This window comes from Semicossyphus pulcher, unplaced genomic scaffold (genome assembly GCF_022749685.1).
Source record: "Semicossyphus pulcher isolate SPU_LCO1_2020_fin unplaced genomic scaffold, fSemPul1.0.p SCAF_16, whole genome shotgun sequence".
Lineage (NCBI taxonomy): Eukaryota > Metazoa > Chordata > Actinopteri > Labriformes > Labridae > Semicossyphus > Semicossyphus pulcher.
Genome location: NW_027211670.1, coordinates 17,061,754 through 17,087,802, shown reverse-complemented (window position 1 = coordinate 17,087,802; position 26,049 = coordinate 17,061,754). Strand labels below are relative to the sequence as shown.

Below are 26,049 nucleotides of genomic sequence, written 5' to 3'. Positions count from 1 at the left end.
CGGTATTAAAAGTTTGTAAAAGCATACTTTTGTGCTGAAAACAACAGATTTGTAACCAGAGCCCTTTAAAGAGCTCTGTGTTCAACCTACAGTGCATAATCGCGTTTAATCTCGCGAGAATCTGGAGAGGAAAGTACTTCCGGTTATGTAAGAAAAACTTCCGGCTCTCCTTGCGTGTGAGCGTGACTTTTCCCCATTACTCACCTGCTGTTGAGGGATACACTGAGCCGCGTCAGTTTTCAAAATGTTGATCTTATCAAACAGGACAAAGTTATGTTCTCTGGCGTTTACCGCCGCGCGCATGTACAGCAGCGGCCCGGCAGCCGCGAACAACAACCCGACGGTTTACTTTGACATTGCTGCAGACAGCCAGCCTCTCGGCAGGGTAACCTTTGAGGTGAGAATATACTAAAGAACTTACATGGCTTTTGCTTTCAATTTCATTATGGTTGCTTTTGACTAAATATGAAGTAAATGCAGATATATTTCTTAAAAAGAACAAAGAAAAAAAACAATGCGCTGTGTTGTTCTAGTGAAATGAACTGGAAGCCGTTTAAGTCACAGTTTTCTGAATAACAACCTGTTACCTGTTATCTCTTGTTTGACCCCTGAGGCATTTCATTTCTCTTCTGCAGCTTAACGCTGAAGTCGTGCCAAAAACTGCAGGTAAGCAATGACCATTTCATATCATCTGTAAATAATTTTATTTCATAAACGTCTTGTAGAGCAATGCATATATTGAAATGTACTCAAGTACTGTTCTTAAGTACAATTTTGATGTACTTTTTAGATAAAAAATTTGCTCTACTCTCCCTGTTCATTACAACAATTTATATACCAGTTACTTTCAACCAAGTGATCTGATTGGAGTGCTGATAAAGAGTATAACAGCACTGGGAATTTTAACTAGCTATATGTATCACTCTGCAGCAGGTGTTCTAATCTGAACACTAACGTTACAGAAACGGACTTTGTTGAGAGTAATAACTGGCCATTATAGTGACAGTTCAAAAACTCATATTTCACCAGATTGCTTGATAAATGGAAACATCCAGATTAATGTACATTATACAAAGTAGCTTGTTTGCAGTCACAGTAGACTTACACAAAGCAGCACAAGTATAACTTAATACAGAAGTAATATTAACCCAATAACATCATATATAAAGTAACAGACATTTGACTGGGCACACTTTACTGCACAATAAGTACTTTTACTTTAATGTAATGTTTTTCACAAAGTTCATTGCTACTCAAGTAAAATATATAAGTGTTAATATCAGGCACCACCAAATGGATTCACGTTAAAACCAGAACGTAATCATTTCAGACCTCAGGGGTTTTCATCTGAGATTAAGTGGCTGCTTCAAACAAGAGCATGACTTAAGCAAGAAGTCTTACTGCTCTTAGGGACTAAAGTTATCATTTAAGAAAGGCTTTCTTCAAGTAAACAGACTCTGCTTTCTTTGACGGACCAATTAGTTTATGAGGTTTGTCATTGACCAAAGATGCAAAGCCATAAAAAGAAAAGAAAGAAACGTGGGACTACCAGGATAGATTTGTTGGTCATATTCAGGGAGTTCTTTATTTCTCTCATTTTGCTGTGATACCTTGTTGTTCCTGCATACTATTTGTAAAAACCAGTGTAAAAATGTGATATTGAATCTTCCTGTAGAGAACTTCAGAGCGCTGTGCACAGGGGAACATGGCATTGGTTATAAAGGATCAGTTTTCCACAGGGTGATCCCTCAGTTCATGTGCCAGGTAGGCTTTTTTCTCCTTTCTTCTTTTGTTTGCTTTTGTCATCAAGCGTTATTGTAAACCGTGTATTTACAGTGGTGTGTGTGTGTGTGTGTGTGTGTGTGTGTGTGTGTGTGTGTGTGTGTGTGTGTGTGTGTGTGTGTGTGTGTGTGTGTGTGTGTGTGTGTGTGTGTGTGTGTGTGTGTGTGTGTGTTGTTCAGGGTGGAGACTTCACCAACCACAATGGAACTGGAGGGAAGTCGATCTATGGATGGAAGTTTCCGGATGAGAACTTCAAACTGAAGCACACCGGACCTGGTAATCATCCCGTACAAACTATCAAGGCAGTCTGCTTATACATCACTGCAGATGATGAGAAGTGCAGCACAGTGGGACACTCAGGACAGTGTGAAACGACGCAGGGCAGTGCAAACGCATGACGCACCACACTTGAGAATGTTCAGTATTCCAAGCAGATGGAAAAGCTTTTGTTTGCCAGGCAGACTTTATTAAACCAGGCTGATACAGATTTAAGAATTGAGCCAAAATGAAGAAGAATCGACAAACTGACTAAATATTTGATGTACTTTAGCTTGAATGTTGACAAGTTATTGTTATAGTCGCTTCCCTGTTAAACAGAACATATTGTTCTTTATTGCAACATGGCTTGTCTTACTTATTTTTACCACCAGGTGGCAGCATTACACTTTAATGAATCCTTATAAATGAATATGCTGATAGTAAGAGAAGCACATGTGTTAGGATAAGATTACATTAACAGTGGCTTTCTTATATGATTAGTTCCAGTGAAACGTAACAGTGGAGCTGTGTCAGGACCCATTTATTTCCACCTGTGCTTTTCCTACTGTGCAGTGCAAAGGGAGTGAAATAATTGCTCTTTAAATGCTGCATTTCAGGTATCCTGTCGATGGCCAACGCTGGACCCAACACCAACGGATCCCAGTTCTTCATCTGCACCAGTAAAACAGACTGGTACGTGCTGACACGCGCACATTCTGAGGGGTGATGCTGCTGTGGTTACATTTCACTATGACTGGCCTCATGTAACTCCTGTTACTTACCTACCTGTAAAGACATCTGTACAGACCCCTGAGCAACTAAACTGGACAAAAACAGATGCTTCAGTACTCAACCTAAAGCCTTCAGAATTATAATATAGACTTTTTTTTCAACTTGTAATACTGTCAGTTTCACCATACATCTTTAAAGGAGCAGTTCGCCCCTTGAAAAAGCTGCTGTCAGTCAAAGCTGGTGTTCTCTGTAATCGATAGAAGCAATAATATTTGAAATTGGCGCCATAGCTGTGGAGAAAGTTGTACAAAGCACTCGTGGTTTCGCCCATTTGACATTCCTACAACACCCAGCATGCATTGCGCACCTTCCTCTGAAAGGAGCGGCCCAGCGAGAGACGCTGGAGTGAAATACTACCGTTTTCCAGTCAAGGACATTGATCGCTGCAGGCAACAGGCAGGCAACAGGCAGGCAACAGGCAGGCTACAGAATCCGAAAAATCGTATAAAATCTTCAGGTCTGCAGTCTACATTTCAAACCTGGCGATTTTGAACGAGACATGACATCGGAGGCGGGCGTCCTAGATTGAGGAAGAGTTTAGCAAGCTCCCTGGCCTCCGCCAGATGGCGCGTTTTACATAGTCTGACCAAGGTTTTCCAGGTCCCATTGGAGAAGCGGATAGCGTCCTCCAAAGGCACAGAGAGAAATAGGACTGGCCCTTATAAAGCTCACATTTTCAAGGGTTCAATTAAATGCTAGATATGTGAAATATTTGTGGTGGCAGTGCAAATATTGTACACTGCAGACATTTAGCGATTCTCGTGGAGTTGCTACTCTTGTATAATTCTGCATTTTTTTAGGTTTTGTATTGTTGCCTGTTTGAATATTTTTAATCATGACAAACACACCCAAAAATCCCAGCCAGTATCTACACAATAAAGGCATCAGCAAGCAACTGTAGTGTGCTAGAGCGCTCTCTCTCTCACTGCAGCTGCATAAAGGGTTTTTTAATAAATACACTCCCTTTTAAAAACATTTCATTTGTCCCAGAGTTTCCATCCCATTGAAACGCTTTGTAAACCTTCCAACCATAAGACTCTGCCACCTGTGGAGGGCTTCTGTTATCATAGCTTTTTAAAATCAGGATTTATGTGTCAAGATATTATTAAAAAGCTGCCTCAGAGGTTTCTTCACACCCTGCTGGGACTAAAGGTTCTCTATTGTTTTGCTTGCTTAAAATAGCTGAATATGGTTGCAGAAATAATGGCGTCACTCGATAAAAAACTGAGTCGAACTCAGCCGGGTGCATCATGGATTGTCTGGCTGTCCGGGTGCAGAGATAACAAACCTCCTCTCTCTTCTTTTAGGCTGGATGGCAGACATGTTGTCTTTGGCAGCGTGAAGGAGGGAATGGACGTGGTCAAGAAAGTGGAGTCTTTCGGTTCACGGACCGGGCGCACCGCCAAGAGGATCACTATCACAGACTGCGGAGAGCTCAAGTAGGCTCCATGTGAGCAGCGGACGCGGTCGTAGTCTCTGTCTGCTGTAGTTTAAACGTGAGCGCCTGAGAGAAAGAGGCTCTTTCTTCAGTCATGGAGTGCTACCTCTATTTACCGACAGTCGATTATATCACAGGTGATATTTTGGTACTTACGTTCTGTGTTGGTCTTTCTCCAGGTTCTCTCAACTAATGCACTTAACTGTGTCATGCTATAAAATGTGAACTTGTATCATAGAATAGGAAATTACGGGTTCTGAGAGCTATAATTCATTAACATACACTGTAAGTTGTTTGGAAAATGGGCGTTTATTTGCCAAAAATAAAGTCATTTTTTTCTAAATCCCTGAGCAGCTTCTTGCTATGTTCTCATACTTTTATGAATTTAGATTTTAAAGTATTAAAGGAATCCTTTAGACCTCTAATAACTCATATTTCGGTGACTTGGAGCAGTGGAAACATAGTTTCATCAACTTTTAAAGATATGTTAGCTTCCAGTTTTACATACCCAGCCGTTACCAAGCAACATAATAATTGGAGTGAATAACTTCAGTCCAATGTCAACGCTCTTTTAGCTCTGTTTTTGGTCTCTACCATCGACGACATAGAAAAATTCGACCGAGCTTCTTTGTTTTGAAAGTGACGCCGATTTAGAAGTGCCTTCTTCTGTGCCTGTATAAACTTAACCTTACTTAAGGCCAAGAACACTCAAAATGCCTGTTTGAAACTCCCTCTGTAGTAGTCTGGTCTAAAGTCTAGTCTAGTCTGCCTCCACCTGGACGAATGCGAGTTTCTGTCTTCTTAGCTTCATGTCCTCCATCCAGGAGGAGCTGCATGTAGCGTTCACGCTGCTTGTTTGCCTGCTGCAAAACTGCCCGGTTTGCTCCTTCCATCTCTCCCAGTGCCTCGAGGAAGCTGGCGTCCCTCTCCTGTCCTTTATCTTCTTATAGTCCTGCTTCAACTTCTTCAGCTTCTCTCGAACTTGTTTTGAAGTGTGGATAATGTTGAGCTCTGACAACCGTAGAGCTATTCTGGCGTAAAACGTTTTTGTTGCGGGTCACCGTTTCCAGTTCCCGCTGGATGTCGTCTTCAGCAAAAATACTGAGCAGCGCCTGCACCTCCTCGTCAGTCCATCTATCTTTGGCTTTTGCTGATTCCATCTTCAAAATCTCGGGCAGTAGCAGGATAATAACAGTGAGCCTACAGCTGCAGTCTTTTAAACATTGCAGGGTGAAATAAACACTGCGAGTACTTGACCAATCAGAAACGATCAGCACTGCAGGCCACGCCCTGAAAGTTCCGGGCCATTTGGAAAGTCCTTCCCCCCTGTTACGGAATAGGTTCCTAGTTCCTGGGGAAAGTTCCTGCTGTCGATAAGCACCTTTACTTCATTCCCTGTGGATCATAAGGCTGCGACTATCTGCCTCCATCTGGTCCTCTCCTGTGCAGCATGTTGTGCCTCGTTCGGTTTGCTGCTTTCATGTCCGAGATCAGCTCTCCGCCAGGTTGTCTCTTCCCAGGTGGACTCCATCTCAAGGCTACTTTAGGATCGCGGCCCTGGTCCATTATGAGGACATGTTCAAGCCATCGGAGGCGTCGATGTTTGATTTCTAGCACCACAATGCCAGACCTTACTGAGGAGTCTTCCCTGATATGTAAACGCCACATAATCTAGAGGGTGACTGTCCACAGTGATTGGTGCATCACTCGGGTCTTTAAATATTAATGTTCAGACCCTTCTGTTCCGTCTTCTCTTGCAGACGAGTATGATTTTTGGATAGAACAGAAAGGTCATGAGCATCAAAGTCTTCTAGCTGGAGAGTCCACTGGATGCCTCTGAGATTGTCTGAGGTTGTCTTTTGCATGGTCCCGTCAATGGCAATCAAGAAGAGATGATGCATCCCTGGAGTAAACCAGATTCCACGGGGGAACCATTCAGTGAGTTATTCACCCTCTTCTCTCGGCGCCGACGTGAGCGGCAGCCTCTCCAGTAGCTCCGTCTGTTTCGTGTTTGTTCCTAAACTTCCCTCGGGATCAGTAAAGTATCTATCCATCCGTTTACGATGACACTGCTCTCAAAATAGTGGTGAAACATCCTCATCAATGCAGTCATCTTCGCGTGAACTCTCTGATCTTTCACAGGTTGTCTGGGAGTAATCTATTACCTCATTCTTAAGGATGGGAGTCGCAGGGTAACTTGTTTTACGATGCACGATACATGGCCCACGATAAGGTGTGTCCGTTTATTAGGGGAAGACCGATGTTTTATCACCAGCTGCTGAATGACATCAGTGTTGTGTCACTCTCCCTGCTCTCTTCTGTTTTCCTCATCAGCCTCAGTTGAGCAAGGATCGAAGTATTTACTCTGCTCAGGTCTGTCCAGAAGAATTACAGTATCACATATTTTCACCTCTGTGAGTCAAATCTGATTTTGCTTCACCAGATGTTCAGAAAATATCGAGAGATCGAGATTTATGTTGAGGGGAGGTAAATATGTGTAACATCTGGATCGGGTCATGTTGAGAGATGTTGGGTTTATCATCCATACAGTCCTGTGTGAACCCTCACATCCCCACACCACATCCCTACAGCAATATGGATTTTAAGGGCCAGTTTGCCGATCTTCAACCTCAGTCCTATCATGCTATTATGGGGAGCTAATGCCATTATGGTAAAAAAAAAAAAGAAGAGATTTCGCTCTATGCCTTTGGAGGACGCTATCTGCTTCTCCAATGAGCCCTGAAAAACCTCATATGGCAGAGGCCAGGGAGCTCGCTAAACTACACTTCCTCATCTAGGACGCCCGCCTCCGATGTCATGTCACGTTCAAAATCGTCAGGTTTGAAACGTAGACTGCAGACCTGAAGAGTTTTTAGACGATCCAGCGGTATATTCTCATCGTATTTCAGATTCTGTACCAGACATTGTCTGCGGCGAAAACAGTAGTATTTCACTCCAGCGTCTCTCGCTGGGCCGTTCCTTTCAGAGGGAGGGGCGCAGTGCATGCTGGGTGTTGTAGGAATGTAGAATGGGCGAGCTGTTTGTACAACTTTCTCCACAGCTATGGCGCCAATTTCAAATATTATTGCTTCTATCAATGACAGAGAACACCAGCTTTGACCGACAGTGGCTTTTTTCAGGGGCGAACTGCTCCTTTAAGAAACATCATCTTTATACTTTTATTGAGACAAAAAACCAGAGTAGAAAAATCAAACGACACGCTGAATAACGTGTTTAAACATTTTTAATACAAAAAACGTCTTTATAGAGATCATTAAACAGTCTCAGGAGTAACTAAGGCACATTAAATGGCGTTTCACACTTCATAAACAGTTTTAAAGTCATAGTGCGATTCTGCTCCATATTCATTTAACATCACAAGTTCACCGAAACAGGAAAAGCCTATAAAGCAACATGCGGCCTTCCACTTAATCCTTCATCATACATTCAGATTTGTTCTCTTTTTTTATGTCTCGAGACATTACGACCCTTTAAAAGAAAGCACTTGGTGAGTCTGTTAGCACTGTGTGCCAAAATAAAACTGCTTTAATTTAGTCTAATTAGGAAATAAAATGTTCCCACCTTATTGCATTGGCTTAGTAAATATTTTACTGACAAATTAAAGGTATAATAAGTAGGATTTTATCCTTGCACACATTCAAACTGGGCCCCTCCTCCTGGGATCTTCGTCACCAGAAGCTCACGCTCACTCTCTTGTGTGAGAACACAACACCCGCCGAGCTAACACCGACAGCATCACGGTTACCGTAGCGCTAGCATGCTTACCGCCGGTTACCGTTGCGCTAGCATGCTAACTACCCGGTGTGAAGCACCTACCTGTCCAACAGAAAGAAAGCCAACTCTGCATCGCTCTTTAACCATGTTTGCCGGTCTGACTGGGGCCCAGTTGCTAATTTGAACCACTCCCACACTCACCTAATACGCTGTGATTGGCTCGGGGAACCACAACAGCGCCCCTCCTGAAAACGTCCCACACAAAGAAAAACGACAGAATAGATACAGAGGGAAGGGTCTCACAAGGGTGTGCACACACTCACCAACACACATGTATAGAGGCCCATAAGTGATGATTTATATTATATTGTAAAAGTCTATATTTTATTTTTCTAGAAAAATCCTACTTATTATACCTTTCAATGAAAACATCTGTAGAATTAAAGGCACATAGCATATAAAGAATAACTGTTATTTGGCTAATATATTCCTTCACAAACTGTAATAAACAAGCTTACAAATATATTCAAACATTATGTACCCTCCAATACTGATAATACAGATAACTATGCAGATATACATTTATACTGCATATCCTTTTTAGTAAAGACTTGCTGCATATTTTATACAGAAAACATTATTTAAGTTATTTCTGGAATATACAAACATGTAATCTTTCATCTGAGTGAATGAACATGAGTGAGGACGGTCACAGAGCTTCTTAATTCACAGTCGGTAAGATTCTTGGTTCCTTGAAGACTGAAAATTCACAAAATAAAACGGTACAAATGTTAGAAAATTGAGCCTCTTTTACCGAGAGTCACAGTTTCAGAGAATAATTAATAGTGACTGTAAAAGTATTACAGTAAAATAAAGTTTTCATCATGTATTTATAAAGTAAAACCATCCCTTTTTGACAACCTTACGAGAGGTTTATAAGGCGAGGGGAGTGTTATTGCTCACGGCGGCAGTAGTAGCCGAGGTCTTTGCATTTTTCACACAGGTGTTGTGGATGCTCTTTGCTCTGGTCGGACACATCCAAGCCGTCCGGTTTCTCCAGAGGTCGCTGCAACAGAGGAGCAGATTATTATTCAGCGGCGTCACAGACACAAAGGTGAAGTCCTCAGTATGTCTGAGCAGTTCAAGGTTTTAATGATCTGTGGAGGAGTTTACATGAAAATTAAAGTGGTAATCTTTAGCACCACCTGTGGCGATAAACGGTAATTGCGGGAGCACACTTCCCAGATATCCAGACAGTGTTGCATGTGTGACGTCCACGGTTGGCTCCGGTTGTAACTCTTGATTTTAGATTTTCAGACTGTTTGCCTTCATCTGAGCGTCAAATTTGTTTCTTTTTCTTTGGATTTTCACTTATTGTTGAAGTTGTATCTGTAGTCATCCATCTTTTCTTTGTTTGTTCAGCCATAGTAGATTACTGTTTACTCGCAACACTTGCAGAGACCGGAAAAGCAGCCGCTAAGCTCCGCCTACCCTCTCTGGCAGACCAACCACTGCTGGCTGATGGAAAACGCGTCACTAACTGGGAGCTGCTTGTGATCTTTTCCTTATTCGGTGATAGATAGTGACTTAAAAGACATTTATTTAAATTTGAAAATCTTCTAATCTATTTGAATCATATTAAAGGTATGATGTCAATAAAATGTGTTTTTCCACCAGAATTCTATAAAATAGTGTTAATAACATCACAAGGGAGTTTAAAATTTTATTAACACTAAAATATAAAGTGATAGCTAAATCATTTTTATTACATATTCTGTATGAGGGGTGCCAGTTAAATCGCACATCCCATTTACAGAGACCACAGTCCTCGATGAGGCGCCCCCGAGCTCGACTCCCACCACCGGCCCTTTGATGTGTGTCGTCCCCGCGCTCTCTTCCCCTGTTTCCGACACTATCCACTGTCCTTCCTCTGAATAAAGGCACAGAAGGGGTATTTTTCTGGGGGAGTTTGGACTCATGGCCTTAATTTAATGATCACAGGCTGTGTAACAAAAAAGAAAAAACTCTCAAAGTTGCACAATCCTCTAAAAGCAAATTCTAACTACCTTATTATTGTCACATGGTAAACAATTTAATTTTGTTGAATCATTTACTGACTTACAGATCGGGACAATCATGGTGTCGGTCGATGGAGGCCAGGATTTCTGGAACAGTTTGATGAAATGCAATAAAATGACTGCTAGCTGACGACAGCTCTGTCATTCCTGTTTTTTTAAGAGCTGTGAAGTTAATATCTTACAGGCCTCGGCCATAAAAAAATTGGCAGCCAATTTAAGGAAAGTAAAAGAATAGGTCATAAATTAAGTGAGCATTGATGCAATGTGTATGTTTCCCTTTATGATTAATGCTGTTAAGTCCTTTTATAAATTGGCACATGGTGGTATTGGCAATAAAAAACAACTCCACATCACACAATCAAAATGAAGATTTCAGTCTACAACAGCTTCATAAAGTAGGGCTGAAATCACACATTAGTAGGTGTAGTGTTAAAGGTTGTTTGGTTTATTATGCGTTTTCTACAGTGACACAGTTCTCAGGTTCAGACACAGCTCTTGATCTGAAGGGTCAGATCAAAAGGAAATATAAAGTGCAGTAGAGTCTGAGCTGAAATAGTTTGGTTGTGCTGTTACCTGCTTATGAGGGTAAACGTTGATGTGGCACTTGATACATTCTTGTCCCATGTTGGCCCACGAGTTCCCGCTCATCCACTTCCTCTTGCATTTAGGGCATTTGTATTCACCGAAACACCGCTTCTTTCCCTGATACGGGGTCAGGCCTTCGCCTTTGGGTCGAGCCTGAACAGACGTACACAGAAGATGACAATCGTTACATCACTGATCTGGTGCGAAACCCCCTTTAAAATGTGTGTAAATTAGGAGGTTCTGAGTGAACGTTGACTACAATCATGGCCGTCTGATAAATTTAGCATCAAACTAAGACTTAAAATGAGGTTCTTTACTTGAGTTTAGTGCAGCTTTGCATTGGTGCATCACTGGTAATGTCAGTGTGTCATTGGGAGTTGGATGGATAGGATGTCACGCTGCACAGCGTCACTGTTATGGATGTGTGATTTGACGCTGGACAAGGACGAGGAGTCGTGACGTTATTCCTCTTGGTCTTCATACACTCAGCTTGATTTGATACGCAGCAGAGTTTTGTACGGGCGGAGCACGCACTTTAAACGTCAATATCGCCGTCAATCATGTTTGTTTAATCGTGGGAAGCCAAAATCCTGAACTGGACACACACAGATTTAGGCAACAACATGTTTGTACCATCCATGTTGATTCCACATTACCCCTGCATTCAGGTAGTGTCACAATAATTAGAAAAATTAATTTCAGAGAGGAACATTTTTCGTGAATATGTCGAGAAAAGTTTGGTTCGCTCTCTTGTACGCGAGTAGATAGAATAGATGTCATATAACACAAAAACATGGTGGACCAAAGTTAAAGTTTGCTTGGTAGTCTTTTGCAAATTAACATTTTTAGCACATTTGTCAACTGTAATATGGAATAAGAACATAAGCTGCTGGATGTAGAGTTACCTAGTTTAAATCTGGACAATTTAACGTGTTATATCTTTTTTTTTATTGCATCCATATTCATATTCATTTTACATCTTAAAGCTTTTGAAGCCGAAGAACGTCCTCCAAAATGGGACTTTCCAAGGAGCACATGAATGCAGCATAAGGTTAGAAAAAAAGGACCTCACTAGCTTCACAAACACTTTGGCTTTTGTCTCTCACCGCCTTTAACCGTAGGAGATGCGCCGACCTATTTGGTTTCTTCAAACAACAGGCGATTGAAAGCTCCGCGTGATGAAAACAGGAAGTGACAGCAGCCATGGTGGTGGTCAGGAGAGCAGAGTTTATGGAGCAGGTTCGTCTCAGGAATCAGATGATTATTTATGGTTTCTGTCAAACAAGCTGAAGAACTCATTTGATGCTTTGATTAGTATTTATGATCGTGTATTTCAAAGGAACTTATCTTATCTATAATGTAAGTGTAGACAGACAGTGTACATTCACAAGAAGAAAAGATTTAATGTATTTCTCTGAGGAAGTTGGGATATATTGTTCTGGTTAAATGTAATTTATCTCTTGGACAGAAAAGAAGGAGTCTCAGCTTTCCCATTAGAAGTGAGGCCCCTCCCTCCAGCTGTGCTCCCAAGGGACCATAAAGGAGGCCCCGGCCTGTGGGGGGACCAATGGGAGAGGCCTCCCTGCTATAGGACAAATACCTCAGGCTCTTAGTCATCCCTCCCAGCTGGCCTCAACCCACCAATCAGGACACACGGATCTTAGCAGGGAGGAAATAAAACCCAGATGAACTCTGCACTTGTATAACATGACAAAATCCTAAACCCATCACAACCAAATCATCCCGACAAGACTGGTTTAAATTAGCAGCACCTCAGCTGGAAAGTAGGGCAAGTCAAAATGAAGACTGAATCAGCATCGCCTCAATACTGTTTTCATTTCACAGCAGGAACATATGTCAGGTTACAAACTTCTCACAGCTCATCTTATTAATTCCCAGCGCTACATCTGTTTCACAAAACATGTTTAATGTCGAGGTTAAGTCTGCGAGGAACACTGAGGCCTGTGTTTTCATCATTCAGCCACCGAGAGGCACTGTGGGAGGTCACTTTTGATGCCTCAAGCGCCTACAGGGAAAGCAGACAGAGCATCATCTTCCTGAGGGAGGAAACAGCTTTCACTCTGCAGAGCAAGCAAAACAAACTGGACCTAAAGTCAGGAGCCCAAAGGGCAGCCAAGGGCACGGCACAGGCTCCCCTAAAAGATGTGACATCCGACAAATTAAATCACTATTCTGACCCGACAGTAGACGTACGCCGTTATGGAAGGCAGGAAAGTTTGAGCAAATGTAGGAAAGTGCCAACAACAAACGACACAATCAAGACTTCTGTCTGCATGACACAAGCAGGTTTTTAACACACCTAATAGCAAAGTCAGTAAGACCCCAACTCGTATTACTAGTGACCTTCTTACTTTTGAACCTCACTACTTCACTAGTAAGGTAAAGAAACAAAAAGTAGTAGTTAACTAGTAAACATTTTGAACCTCACTAGTTAACTAGTAAAGTCAAAAAAGACCCAACCTAGTGTTACCAGTGGACATTTTGGTTGTTAACAGTAAACTAATAAACAGTATTAAACTAGTAATGTCAAAATGTTGCTCACTAGTATAGCTAAGCTCTGGCCCTTACCAGTTAACACATCAGAGCTTTTGCTGTCTGCTAGTTAATTGTCTAGTCTACTAGTACATTTTCTATTTTCTTCAAAATGTTCTTATTTGAGTTTTAGTACCATTTTTTATTTTATTATATTTTATGTCATTCATATTTAATTTGTACCCCTTTTTAAATGAAGCCCACGGCTAAATAATTTCAGACAGTTGTAGCCTACTTCTATAACCGGAGTGACAATAAATATCTTGAATATTGAACTACTAAGGCTTTCTTTGTTCAACTTGTTAACTAGTGCTGTCAAACACTGAACTAGTATAGGAGACTGACGCTTTATAGTAAGGATATTGAATAAATGCTCAGTGCTTTCCGTACGTCACTGCGCAAGCAGCAGGTTAACGTATTTAACTTGGTAACTTGGTAAAAAATGTCTTCTCATCACTACAGCCAGAATCAACGTATTAAAAACAATAATACTAGAATGTCACTCACTGAAGAGCGCTTGCCCACAGACTTCTTGGACCGTCCTTTAGCCATAATATTTCTGCAACATTTGCATAAAAAACTCTTCAGAACGGCACAGGTAATATAAACAGAGCATTAGAATTCAGATTGAGTATCACCTAATCCCGCCCTCCTGTGTCGTGATTCGCTTATACAGCTCTGTAAATGCGCTGTGATTGGCCGGTACGTTGTCTTAAAGTTTGCCTTCAGGGTAAATTGGAATTCCGGCTTTTTTCAGTGAGCCATTTAGTACCTCTTCTGGATCTTAAAATTTAGCAATGTTTTGACTTATTATTGATGTGTGTGCTATTATTATTCTAGGCCTTAATGTCAAATATTATTACATACATTGAATCATTTATTACTTTCTCATTTGCTGCAAATAATAATATATGCATTTTTCATCTTATACATTCAAATATTCTGTGATTTTGATGATTAAAACCTGGGATATGTCAAGTATAACTATCCTAGTTGTCTGACAAATATAACAACATTATTTTTAGCTGCAATTAGGCCAACTTAATTGCGCAAACACATCACTACTTCAGGGCTTTCTGATTCTCATTTGTCGGCCGCATCTGAAGGAGCCTTTGAAATGGTATAGCCTTGTCATGCTGCTGTGATGTGTCTCTCAAAGGAAGCGGCACCTGAATTAGGACATAGCTATTGAGACATATGGACACTTTGTATCATGAAAGTCAGTGAGTTACAAATACTTTGTAAATCCATCCAACAGTTGTTTAGAAATGTCCTTATAAACCACAAATGTGAGTGTAACGGGACACGCCACCCTGAGGAGGCAAAGTCAAGGGATCGTGAAAGTCATTGTTCAAGGGACAATTAATCTCTGATCAACATCAATGGATCCAATAGTTTTTTGAGATGTTTCAGTTTGGATCAAAGTGGAGTAGAAACTGAGAAACCAAAACTGCAACCCCTGCAAGTGATTATCTTTTCTTGTCACACAATAAAGATTTCGAAAAAGCACAAACAGCACATTTTCTCCTAAGATCTTAACTAGTCTGAAAGCCATGTGTGGGAAAGTGTCTTGTTTTAGGATACATAGACAATAAAATAATTTATTATGTGCATTACAACTCATCCCTTCCAAAAGCCATAACTTCAGTTGTGTAACTTAAATCAGCCCCAGAGTGTACAGAGCAATGTAAAGCCAGATTTGAAGGCTGCAACAGATAAGCTTGGCCCAGATCCTTGCAGCCTGGTGAGAGAGGCCCGGGAGGTTGGCTGCCTCCCTCTGCCATCATCTGGAAACCATCAGGATAAACAATGGACTACTCCAAATCCTCATCACCACCCCTCCCTCCTACTTTCTCCCTCCCTCATTCACTCTCTCCCCCACTTCCATACCCCCATGAGACATTCATCCTGGAGCACACAGCAACACAGCCCATTGGACAACATGTGGTCAATTACTCCACACTAACAAACCTGCAGCGCTCTCTCCCTCACTGGGTTTAATTTGTATCAGACCCCCACAGGATCAGGGAGAAGCCCAGCTGTTACCAAAGCCAAACAGCACATCAGTGTATGCATTGAAATCCAGAGCAAACTGTCTCATATGTTTTAAAGACCCCTGTGTCCAGTTAAGGGATACTTTTCATTATCGAGTGAAATCAGTTATGTCCAGGAGGGTTTATAACAACAAACTGATTGACAACTGACTCTCCATTTTCCATAGACAGAGTATCAGAATAGATAGTCAGTATATGACAAGCAGAGATGGCAAAACAAGCTATATGAAGATGTCCTTCAGCTATGAAAACAATTCACAATAGTCACACGCTGGCCATTTTCCTCAGACCTTAAGATCAGTGAGGCTAGCTTAAATGCTGTTATAATGTACTTTTCCTAATTAAATGTTATCTTACCATTGTCACATTTCACCACTTACTGAATAAAAGCTAAATCTGGAGGAGCATTGGGACGTATTTTAAAGTAGAACAACATATTTGATAACACATTAGCCACCATTAGACAAAGCTAATATTAGCTTTCAGCCACTTCTCAGCTAGCATTATGTTAGCTAGGAATTTGTGTCTTTCCTATCCTATCCTGTAACACTACCAAACAGTAATATTAGCTTTCAGCCACTTCTCTGCTAACGTTACGATAGCTAGGAATCTGTGCCTTTCCTATTCTATGTAACACCACCAAGCAATAATATTAGGTTTCAGCCACTTCTCAGCTAGCATTACGTTAGCTACGAATTTGTGTCTTTCCTATTCAATCCTCTAACAGCAGCAAACAGTAATATGAGCTTTAAGCAGCTTCATAGCTACAAATTTGAGTCTTTCCTATTCTATCCCGTAACAGCAGCAAACAGTAATATGAGCTTTCAGCCACTTCTCAGCTAACATTGCATTAGCTACGAATTTGTGTCTTTGCTATTCTCTCCTCTAACACCACCAAACAGTAACATTAGCTTTCAGCCACTTCTTAGCTAACATCATGTTAGCTAGGAATTTTCCTATTCTATCCTGCTGTAACAGTACCAAACAGTAACGTTAGCTAAGCCAATTCATAGCTAAAAGTGAGATTAGCTAGTAAGCGGCTGAATGCTAACATTAGCAGTGTCGGAGCTAATGGCTTATCAAAAACATTGTTTTCACTTAAAATTGGACATGATGTCCCTTTGGATTTACACTTTTCATTGTCTTCAGTTGCTGGTCAGTCGAGAAGCAATAAAATGACAATAATTTGTCAGATAGCCTACCCTAAATTTATACAACTTTAAACCTGCAAAGCTAAAATATGACAACATAATTTCAGCTTCCTAGCTTTAGCATGACGTCAAAGGAAAAAAGCCGCTGTGTGACTGTCAGTAGTTGTTGCCTTATTATATCCAAATATGATTAGGTTCAACTTTGGTAACCATCTATTTTATTGTTAAAGTAGCCAAATGAGACTTGTGGATGCATTCTTTTAACTAAACTAGAAGGTGGGTACTACTTTTACTTTGGATGACATACTTGCACAACAATGCAGAAATGAATCACAATACAAGCTCTTCAGATTTTGAGTCTAGCAAAAGGTTTTCCTAACAGATTTTACTTCGCAACATCTATTTCACACACAGTCCTGGGATAATCTGCCAACACACACTCTGAGCTGACAGAGCTTGCTGTGGTCAAGTTGACGACATATACAGCTGTACACAGGCGTTACATTTCACAAAGGCTGAATGACAGGGGCAGATGGGCTGGCAGACATACTGAAAGTGCAACAGCAATATTCCTAACAACAATTCAAAATACAGCTGAGAAAAAATCTTATGACTGCTGCATGGGAAATACATTTGTGATGTGGATATTTTCTGTTCCCAGGAGGTTGTTACACAGTGTTAATTTTATTTTCAAGTTTAGTAAATTGCACTGCGTTAAAAATGGACTCAATGCAATGGGGAAGATACAAGTAGCAGCACAGTGAGAATTGACTGTTCATACAAATGATTTCATTAAAACTAAGCAAAGTGATGAATCATATCCTACAAAAGAAAGCTCCAGAACTAAATGATCCAGGTCCAATGTCAGGAATGAACTCTGACCCTCTTTTTTTTAAAGGTTCCTATGCACAAATATCCCTAATTTCTCTTTCCTTCCTGTCACATGTCTTTTGAAACAGGAAAAACGGTAATCTCCAACGACCAAATCTTCCCGTACAACAAAAGGGATTTTATCTTGAAAACATGCATCCACACACAAGCTGAGCTCTGTAGCATTCTTCTCCTATATATTCATTAGGTCAGAGCAGATGACAGCCACTGTGTTTATCAAAGGGAGTCTATCTGCCTCACATTCCAGGGTACCTCTATCTGACTCATCCTCCTCAGCAGATGATCCGGCCAAAAGCAACACACAGCAGACTGAGGACAGATAAGGCCTTTATCAGCAGTGACAACAAAAGGACCAAAGCAACGGCAATCAGACAGTGTTGCTTGAGAGTCACCAGTTACATGTTCAGCTATGAAGTGTAACACTCTGCTTGAAATACAGTGTCCAGTCCAAAAACATATCTTTATAAGTAGTTGAGTAGTAGTTGATTTCTAAAAAAAACAATAACGTTGTAGCTAACATTACCGTTTGATAATGTTAAACAATACATTAGGTATGGTGTAAATTCCTAGCAAACGTTAATGTTAGCTAGGAGATAGTAGAATGCTATTATTAGCTTTAATTAGCTTTAGCTAAGTTGTTATCAAATATGTTGTTTTAGCTTAAAATACAGCCCCCTCCAGAATACCATTACCCATTATCTTTAAAGTTGCTGATCAATCGAGAAGCGGTTACCTTGGAAACACAAACTGGAACACAGCATATGAGCTTCCCACCCTTAGCGTGACCTTAGAGGAAAATGGCCGCCATGTGACTACAGTTAATTACATCGTAACATGTTTTTCATTTTCCCTATTTTGAGTTGTGGTTCTCACTTGACCAGTCCAACAATCACTTTCTTTTTCTACTGTTTCTGGTCTCCACCAACCCCTCAGGGAAATGTCTGGTGCTTCAAATGCTCCACTGTGATTATCTGCTAGTTGCTAGCTATATATTTCTGTTGTTTGGGGTTGAGCAGGTAGTGTACAGTGGGTTTTTTGGAGGTCTGAATCACATTAGAGCCGAAAAGTGAATGAAAACAGTAGCAGCTAACTATGAGCTGAATTTAACTTAAACCGAAACTATGCTACAATTAGCTAGGTAAAACATAGGGCAGCTGTAGATTCAGGTGGTAAAAGCTCAGTTAAACTCTCTCAGGTCTGTCCTGTTAGATAAAATAAGGCTGCAGCTAAGTACTAGTTAGCTTAGCCTAGCATAAAGACTGGACACAAGGGGCAATAGCTAACGTGGCTCTGTCCAAAAGCGAGTAAAATATCCATATCTAAACCTCACTAACTAACTCTTTGTAGAAGTTTGGACACAGGGCTTTGTGCTGGACATATTTGTTAAATGTCAACCTTTTCCTGCAATTTCAAGTAACAAATGAGTTAAGGATATTGCACGATTGGATAACAGGGCTGGTTATGCCTTATGTGACTTAAAACCGAATATCAGCCTCTAGTTTCAGCCTTCAAAGACCAAATTAAAATCGGGGAATTTCCCTCTGTTAAAAGTTCCTCTGTCTAAAGTAATTATCAAAGCAGCCTTTTCCCTGCATCCAAACATGATTAATCTGTAACTGTAAAGACATACTCCCACTTCCTGTGCCTACTCACTGTTTCCCAAAACACGTTCTGGATGCTGACGTCTCTGGCTAGCTGTTCACTGGCCCTTTAAACGGTTGTCTGACAGCCGCTCCTCTGCACAGACAGAGACAGAGAGAGACGGAGACGACTGCAGCCAAGCAGAGCTGAGCGAACAATACAGCCTGACTTCCTGACCTCTGGTTCCACAGCCCCTCTGGAGAGACAATGCCCTCCTTATTTAGCCCAGGCTCTTCCCAACATACACCCTACTGTCAGCACACTGTCACTTGTGTATTCTCTTTACAGTAACCAGGTTCAGCTACTTAATAGGAGAGGAATCATTAAAATGTTCTGACCCCAGGTTAAGGGGTGAAAGGTGTTCAAGTCTCTTAAAACCCAAATCCACAATAGCCTTATAATATAAGGTCTTGCGTACGTCATAGTTAGCATCTAAAAAGTTTAAGAAGTAGATTTCAATCCAAATTCAAAATATTGTTATTTATGTTTCTGTAAACTTTCCTGGGTATGAATTGGGCAGGGTTATATTCAGATATTTGATTTATTTCATAGTCCAATCATAGGACAAGTCACACAGCAGCTATATGGCTGTTTACTTGTAGCATTAGCATCATGATTGATGCTAACGCTTGACTGTTGTTACTTGATTACTTGGCTACTGTTACCTATGATTGACTTCCAGAGTTTAGTGCAGACTGTTTAAGATCTATTTTTGGCTGTGTTTAGCCCTGTAATAATATATATCACTAGCTAACACCAAGGGGCCATTTAGCATTGCGTTCATAGCTTTGAGAACAGAAAGAGGCATCGTAGCTAACAGTGCTTGTATATACTAACTGCTAACTATGATAAGGATAGCAAAGCCTTTCTTAATTCTCCATTCGGTGACCATTCGAAATGAATAATCTTCAGATGATTGTCCTTCTGCTTCCTCCTCTGATTTTGACGACTCAGACATAAACTTTAAAGGGCCAGTTTTCACCTGAAGATTTTTAAGACGATCCACCGGTATATTCTCGTCATATTTCGGGCCATTGCTTGTAGCGAAACGGTAGTATTTCACTCTCGCTGGGCCGTTCTTTTCAGAGGGAGGGGCGCAATGCATGCTGGGTGTTGTAGGAATGTAGAATGGGTGAAACCACGAGCTGTTTGTACAACTTTCTCCACAGCTATGGTGCCAATTTCAAACATTATTGCTGCTATCGATTACAGAGAACACCCATTTTGACTGACAGTGGCTTTTTCCAGGGGCGAACTGCTCCTTTAAGGATGGACTACACTGATTCCCACATGCGCCATTGGTGTGCAGGTGACATTGGCAGATGATCGGCCATGCACCCACAGCCTTGGGAATCATAAACTGTTTGTTGACCTCGGATTTTTGCAGCTCTCAACTTTTATATCATACATGCATTTTTTAGTCATTCAAGTCCAATTTTCAGAGGCTTTGAACTTGCGAACACATCGGGCATTTGGATTTTAGGAACAGTTTTACATTTTAAACAGCCAGTGTGATGACTTCAGCAGCAAGAGGGAAAAGAAACCATTTTTCCAGAACATAACATGCAGTAAGACATCATCATCAGTGCACCAGCAGTATGTATTTCAGTTATCTGGAGCTTAAAAATGCCTCAGATTCCAGCCATCAGGAACAAAAAGCAGTTTGTTCAGCAGCTCCAGAAAGACGATCAGCTTCAACTGAAGAAGCCTTTTGTCATGACACTGGCTATGTCATTATTGCTTTGGGTTTTAAATATTAGCAACACATGATAAAACCTGACATCATCTCTCTAAAGAGGAGCGAGAGCAGCAGCGAGCCAGCCAGCAGAAATGGTTTCCAGATTTTGCACATTTTAAGAGGCGTGGCTGCAAAGACCAATCGTAAATATCTCAGAGTAATCCTTTGACGTCTTAACCTTCTAGTGAAGCAAGTAACCGAACTCTCCACTATGCTGTCAACAGGATGTTTATCGCTTGCCTAGCACAGCATAGACAGCATATCTAATGCCTTTCAGTATGGCTGCGGCCCAAAACCATGTGCGTAGGTTCCACCTCAACAGACACTTTTCAACATTTTTCATCACTTAAGGCGTCCACTGAGGTGGTGTGTTTCTTTATCAAAGAAGCAGACGTTAAGAGTTGACATGGGCCCCATTCCACCCAGTGAAAGGCCGTTAAAGGCTCTGCACACCCACTTCCTGTGTCCTTCTCTCATCTTACTGAGCCGTGACTTTCTTTGATTCCTGTCCACTGCGGCTCCAGTATAAACCAGTCAGCAATGAAGACCTCGTACAAAAAAGCTCACTTGTGCTTATAAGATGTTTAGCAAAGAAAGCAGCTTTAAGAAAGTCTTATGGTAGTGCTTTGCTGAAGTCTGATAGAGACTGAACAATAAGTGTCAAAGCGTTGGTTTCACAGTTTAAAGGTCGGACGTTGCAAGGATTTTCTGAATCTGTCAATCCGCCAACACGTTATATCCAGGTGGGCACAGATGTGAAAATAGTAAGACCTTTAAGCAAACTGCAAATGCTTTTCCCCACATTCCTCACATTCCCAGGCTAATGTATGTGCTCTCTGCATAACTGCTCCAATCTCTTCTATGTTGGCAGAGACGGGGGCAAAAAACATATCAGAGATGAGACAAGGGATCAGAACGTGGATCAAGTTCTTAATTAATAAAGGTCTCGCTAATAAATGGACTGTCCTACATTTCTGTTCCTTTCCAAGTTAAATTAATGTTTTGGTATCTTTACCTGCTTAGAGTTAGCTAAGAACATTAATCACAATGTGTATGTAGGCTAGCTAGAGTTAGCAGCAAAGTAGCTTAGCTTATAACATTATACCCTCATTTGTTAACCATACAAAAGAAAATAACTTCAAACAAATCCAGACTAGCTTCTTCCCTGATGTTTCCAGTATTCGTGCTAAGCTAAGCTAACACACTGCTGGCTCTAGCTTCATATTTAGCTTACATAGGCAAGAGTGGTATCAATCTACTAGTTTAACTTTCCACAAGAAATGCTAATAAGTGTACTTTCCAAAACGACTAGCTTAAAGCTCACACAGTAAAAATTCGACACACACTTTAATATCGGCTAACATTGTTGTAAATTAAATATAAATATGTTAATTTGTTGCAGCCATTAAAGCCATAAATCTCTTACAAAACAAAGCCTTATGTTTTAGATATTTCTTCCCTATTAGGACTTTTGACACAAACTCTTTGCCTCATAAAAATAAAGAAATAACACATTACTGACCCTTTTATATAACTGACCAGTAAGTGTTTACCTGCTGATTGAATTTCTACTTTTTGCTACCTTGCTTCTTGGACACATCCTGTCCATCAATCATCTGATTATATCCATTATACCTAACAAATGTCAGGCATTTCCCTCTGAAAATGATCAATGGGGAACCGCAGCTGCGCATAAAGCTGTGGTCATATTTCTTTCGTGTTTGGAGTAGAGGTCGTGCCTAGTTCCACACAGAAACCTATCATCTTTCATTAAGGCCGGCTCCGAGATCCAATCTGGCATCTGCTGCTCATTACCAACCCGCGGTAGCACATCTAACTCAAGTATGTGCTGAGGAATCTATTTCACACTGAAAAGAGAATACAAATATAATATTCAGACTTGGAATTAAACTTTTTGTTCGATAAAGGGGGTTGTCTAGTCTTGGTACAACCAGAAGAAAGATATAAGAATCTCCATTATATGTTCTTCAAAAGTAAAGCCTGATATTAGTTTCAGGCTGTTGCCCACGCGGATCTGTACCTGACTGATGTACGGCCTCACTGACTGGCTCACCTGAGGGCAGTCTTTGATGTAGTGTCCTTTGTTGAAGCAAAGGTGGCACAGGTAGTTGGGCGGCGGCCTTTTGCTGGGTTTGCGTGTCTCGGGGGACAGCGATAGGTCTGAGAAGTGGTCCGTCAGAGAGCTCAGGCCGTCCACGATGTTGTTGAGGGACCCGTAGGGGGAGGAACTCTTGTAGAAATTGTTGTTCAAGGCCTGTCAGGGAAAAACAATGACCACGAGGATAAATCGCTTGAAACTGCATCATGCTGGAAAAACAATGAAATATACAGAAGATACCTTTATATACTAACTTACTGTATTCCCAAACTTCTTATTCAGTCAATCAAATGTCAAATGTATGTCCTTATACAACTTTTGTAGTGCAAAGTCACTGTTGTTCGACTAATCAATAACTCATCGTGTCATTTCAGCTACAAACAAAAGTATCACTCACTCACAAACACAGAACATTATTGTTACGACTGTACGATGAAAGAGCGTTTCAGCCAGTGCTTCAGTCCATCATCCTGATTGATTCTCCTGTTTGTCTCCCTGACAGTAGCTGACATTATGTCATTCCTGCAGATGTGCTGCCTTTACTGCATTTACACTGTGGGCCAATAGTGTCCATTTCCTCGTCAGAACAAAATGTCTTTGTCGTGTATTCTTTTACTCCCTCTATCGGCTCGGCACAATCAGCATCTTTGTACCCGTGGAGGAGACGGGTGCTATGGCACCGCAGGGCGAACATGAGGAACAGCCTGAAGACACTGGCTGTTCATTCTGATGGCATCACAAACAAGGAATTGTGATCAGATGCATGTGTACAGTGCAGTGTTTTGCAAGAGACATCAAACTTCTGCACGTCTGTGGCATCACGTCATTTGAATGGTTTATTTTTTAAAGCTAAAAGGTGATTTTTTTTATTTCAAGAACTATTGGTTGACTCACAGCAGCGATATCATCTATATTTATAAGAAACAATAAAGGCCCTAATATAGATCCTTGGGGTACACCATATTGGATTACATTTCTTTTGGACTCATGACCATTACATATTTTCTAATACAAAGATAGTAACTTTTTAATGAATTTTCCCCACCTTTCCTGAATCAGTTTTTATTCAAGCAGCACCAAACCCCACTGTATGCATGCTGCATACTCCTCCAACCAAGCAGAGGCCAGCTGGGGTGAACTCTGACATTTTTAAAACCTTGAGAGAGCTCTTTCTCAACCTGCCATTCCTGCTGCAGCTGCACACTGACACCAGAACAGTCTGAACACACTCAGGCACTATACCAGGGTACAAAACACATATTCATATGCTACCCACCCACTCACCACAGTGCGACCCAATGAAGGCATGCAGGTTAGGTTTACTGTACGGGCAACAAAAATAACCTGGAGTGAATTTGAGAGTATAATATTCATGCAGAGAAGTTTGTAACATGCAGAAGATAACTTGAATGAATGGAAGTTTAAACAAAAGCATGCATGCATGCAAGAGTTGTACCTCACTCCTCAGATGGAAGAAGTTGTTGAGATAGTTGGAGCTCAAGTCAGCTACATTTCGTTTGGAGATGTTCACATCATGAGAAGAAGTGTCCGACTCGGCTTTGAACGCATCCAAAGCTCCGCTTTGGGTGTCTTGCAGGGACATATAGACCCAGTTGAGCAGCTGTGCAGGTTGGTACACGGCGGTACCAGCTTCTATAGCAGACATCATGTTGACTTTTTAGAGGACTTCGCCTCTTGGAACAGCACCGTCAGAACCGCCGGAATTTCTGGTCATCCCCCTGCTCCGGCTGGATGGGTGTGATCCTTGTGTTAACCTGGGGAGTCCTCGGGGACCCCACAATCCGGACAGCAGTCGCGGGGGGAGGGCGCAGTGAGTGGAAGCATGAAGCGCAAAAGCTTGAATGATAGTGGGGAGCTGGAAGCAGCACTCCGGACAAGAGTCTGCGCTGCGTCACAGCAAATAGGAGGTCCGACAGGAGTTTTCATCGTGCTGCTTACTTTTTCAAACTAGTTGTAGGCTATTAATGGAGGGGCTGGAAGTGCACATACTATGCATACTAGGCATGTGTTGTAGTGATACAACTATATTAGGAGAAAAAACTGAAAAAGGTTTAAGATAAAAACTTTTCAGATTACAATTAACTTTTGGAATTTTATTCCCCAAAACTGACTGAGTTGCAGTAATAATGTAAATGGAGAAATGCTTCTCTTATTAGATATGAGCCTTCTGACACACATAAATAAAATATAATAATAAAAGATAAAATTAAAAAAAGTGCATGTTCAATTCCACTTTTCATGGTGCGCGGTAAAACTGCCAAAAACCACCGAGGATGCCTTTACTGACCATCAGTTTTTTAGTTAACTTTGTCGACTACAAGGCCAATACAGCAGACGGCTCACAGCCATGCATGTCTTAAACATAAGAACTCTGCTGCCATCTAGTGTTATTTTGTAGCTACTGAAACATAGTGATCAAATTTCAAGAACAGCTGCATAAACTAACTAACTGTCACTACATTCGACCTTGAGATTATTGATCCTCTCTGTGTGGATTACAATCATTAACTCTGGTTTATGGGACATAATGTGCAGTAAAGGGACACAACTGACTGTACTTCAGGTTTGTCATTGTAGATACATAGCTATATGTCACTTAGATCTTTAAAAATATAAACTTATAGTAATTTAAACAGGTAAACGGCACAGATCATACCATGTTGATCATATAACTATTATATAAGGATGAACCTATTTGTATTTCTATATATACTATATTATTCTAGGGTACAAAAATAGCCTATATTTGTACCCGTCCTTCTTTGTACTGCAACAGCTGCAAAAAAACCCAGGGATAAGCCCTGAATATCATGGTATCATGTTGTTACATCACACAACTAATTTGATAGACAACCATGTTTCAAATGTGTGATCTGGGGCCTGAAACATCCAGCAAATAAACACTGAGAATGAACTTCTCAGTGAAGTAGGAGACATTTTTGGGGTCTAGAAGTTAAACTTTTAATACAATACAATAATTAATACAGCCTAATGAGAAACACAGATTTGAACTGTTAGAATGAGACCGTATGCTGTATAAGAAGTGTAAGTAGCCACCATGACATCCTGTCACTTGCTGCTTTGTGGATGGGTTTGAAATCTTGAGCTCGGTATTTTGTCCATCACCATGTTGTTGTTTTTTTTAGTGTCAGATGTGACCATAGTTCCAGAGCGGATGGATACCCAAGAGGTCAAGTTCAGAGACCAATTAGC

General features: G+C 41.0%; 2 protein-coding genes across 2 annotated transcripts; one reads left to right on the top strand and one right to left on the bottom strand.

Annotated features, from left to right (window-relative positions):
* Nucleotides 1–159: 159 nt before the first annotated feature.
* ppifb (peptidylprolyl isomerase Fb) lies at nt 160–4,613 on the top strand. The gene is made up of 6 exons (XM_069664045.1): nt 160–397; nt 636–666; nt 1,676–1,764; nt 1,962–2,058; nt 2,658–2,733; nt 4,140–4,613. The coding sequence occupies exons 1-6, from the start codon at nt 245–247 to the stop codon at nt 4,273–4,275; spliced, it is 582 nt and encodes a 193-aa protein (XP_069520146.1). The 5' UTR covers nt 160–244; the 3' UTR covers nt 4,276–4,613.
* Nucleotides 4,614–7,511: 2,898 nt separating this feature from the next.
* Nucleotides 7,512–24,608, bottom strand: LOC138593790 (zinc finger CCHC domain-containing protein 24-like). Its single transcript, XM_069664876.1, has 4 exons — nt 24,272–24,608; nt 22,771–22,971; nt 10,657–10,821; nt 7,512–9,071 (listed from the first exon to the last, which is right to left on the bottom strand). The coding sequence occupies exons 1-4, from the start codon at nt 24,482–24,484 to the stop codon at nt 8,958–8,960; spliced, it is 693 nt and encodes a 230-aa protein (XP_069520977.1). The 5' UTR covers nt 24,485–24,608; the 3' UTR covers nt 7,512–8,957.
* Nucleotides 24,609–26,049: the final 1,441 nt, after the last annotated feature.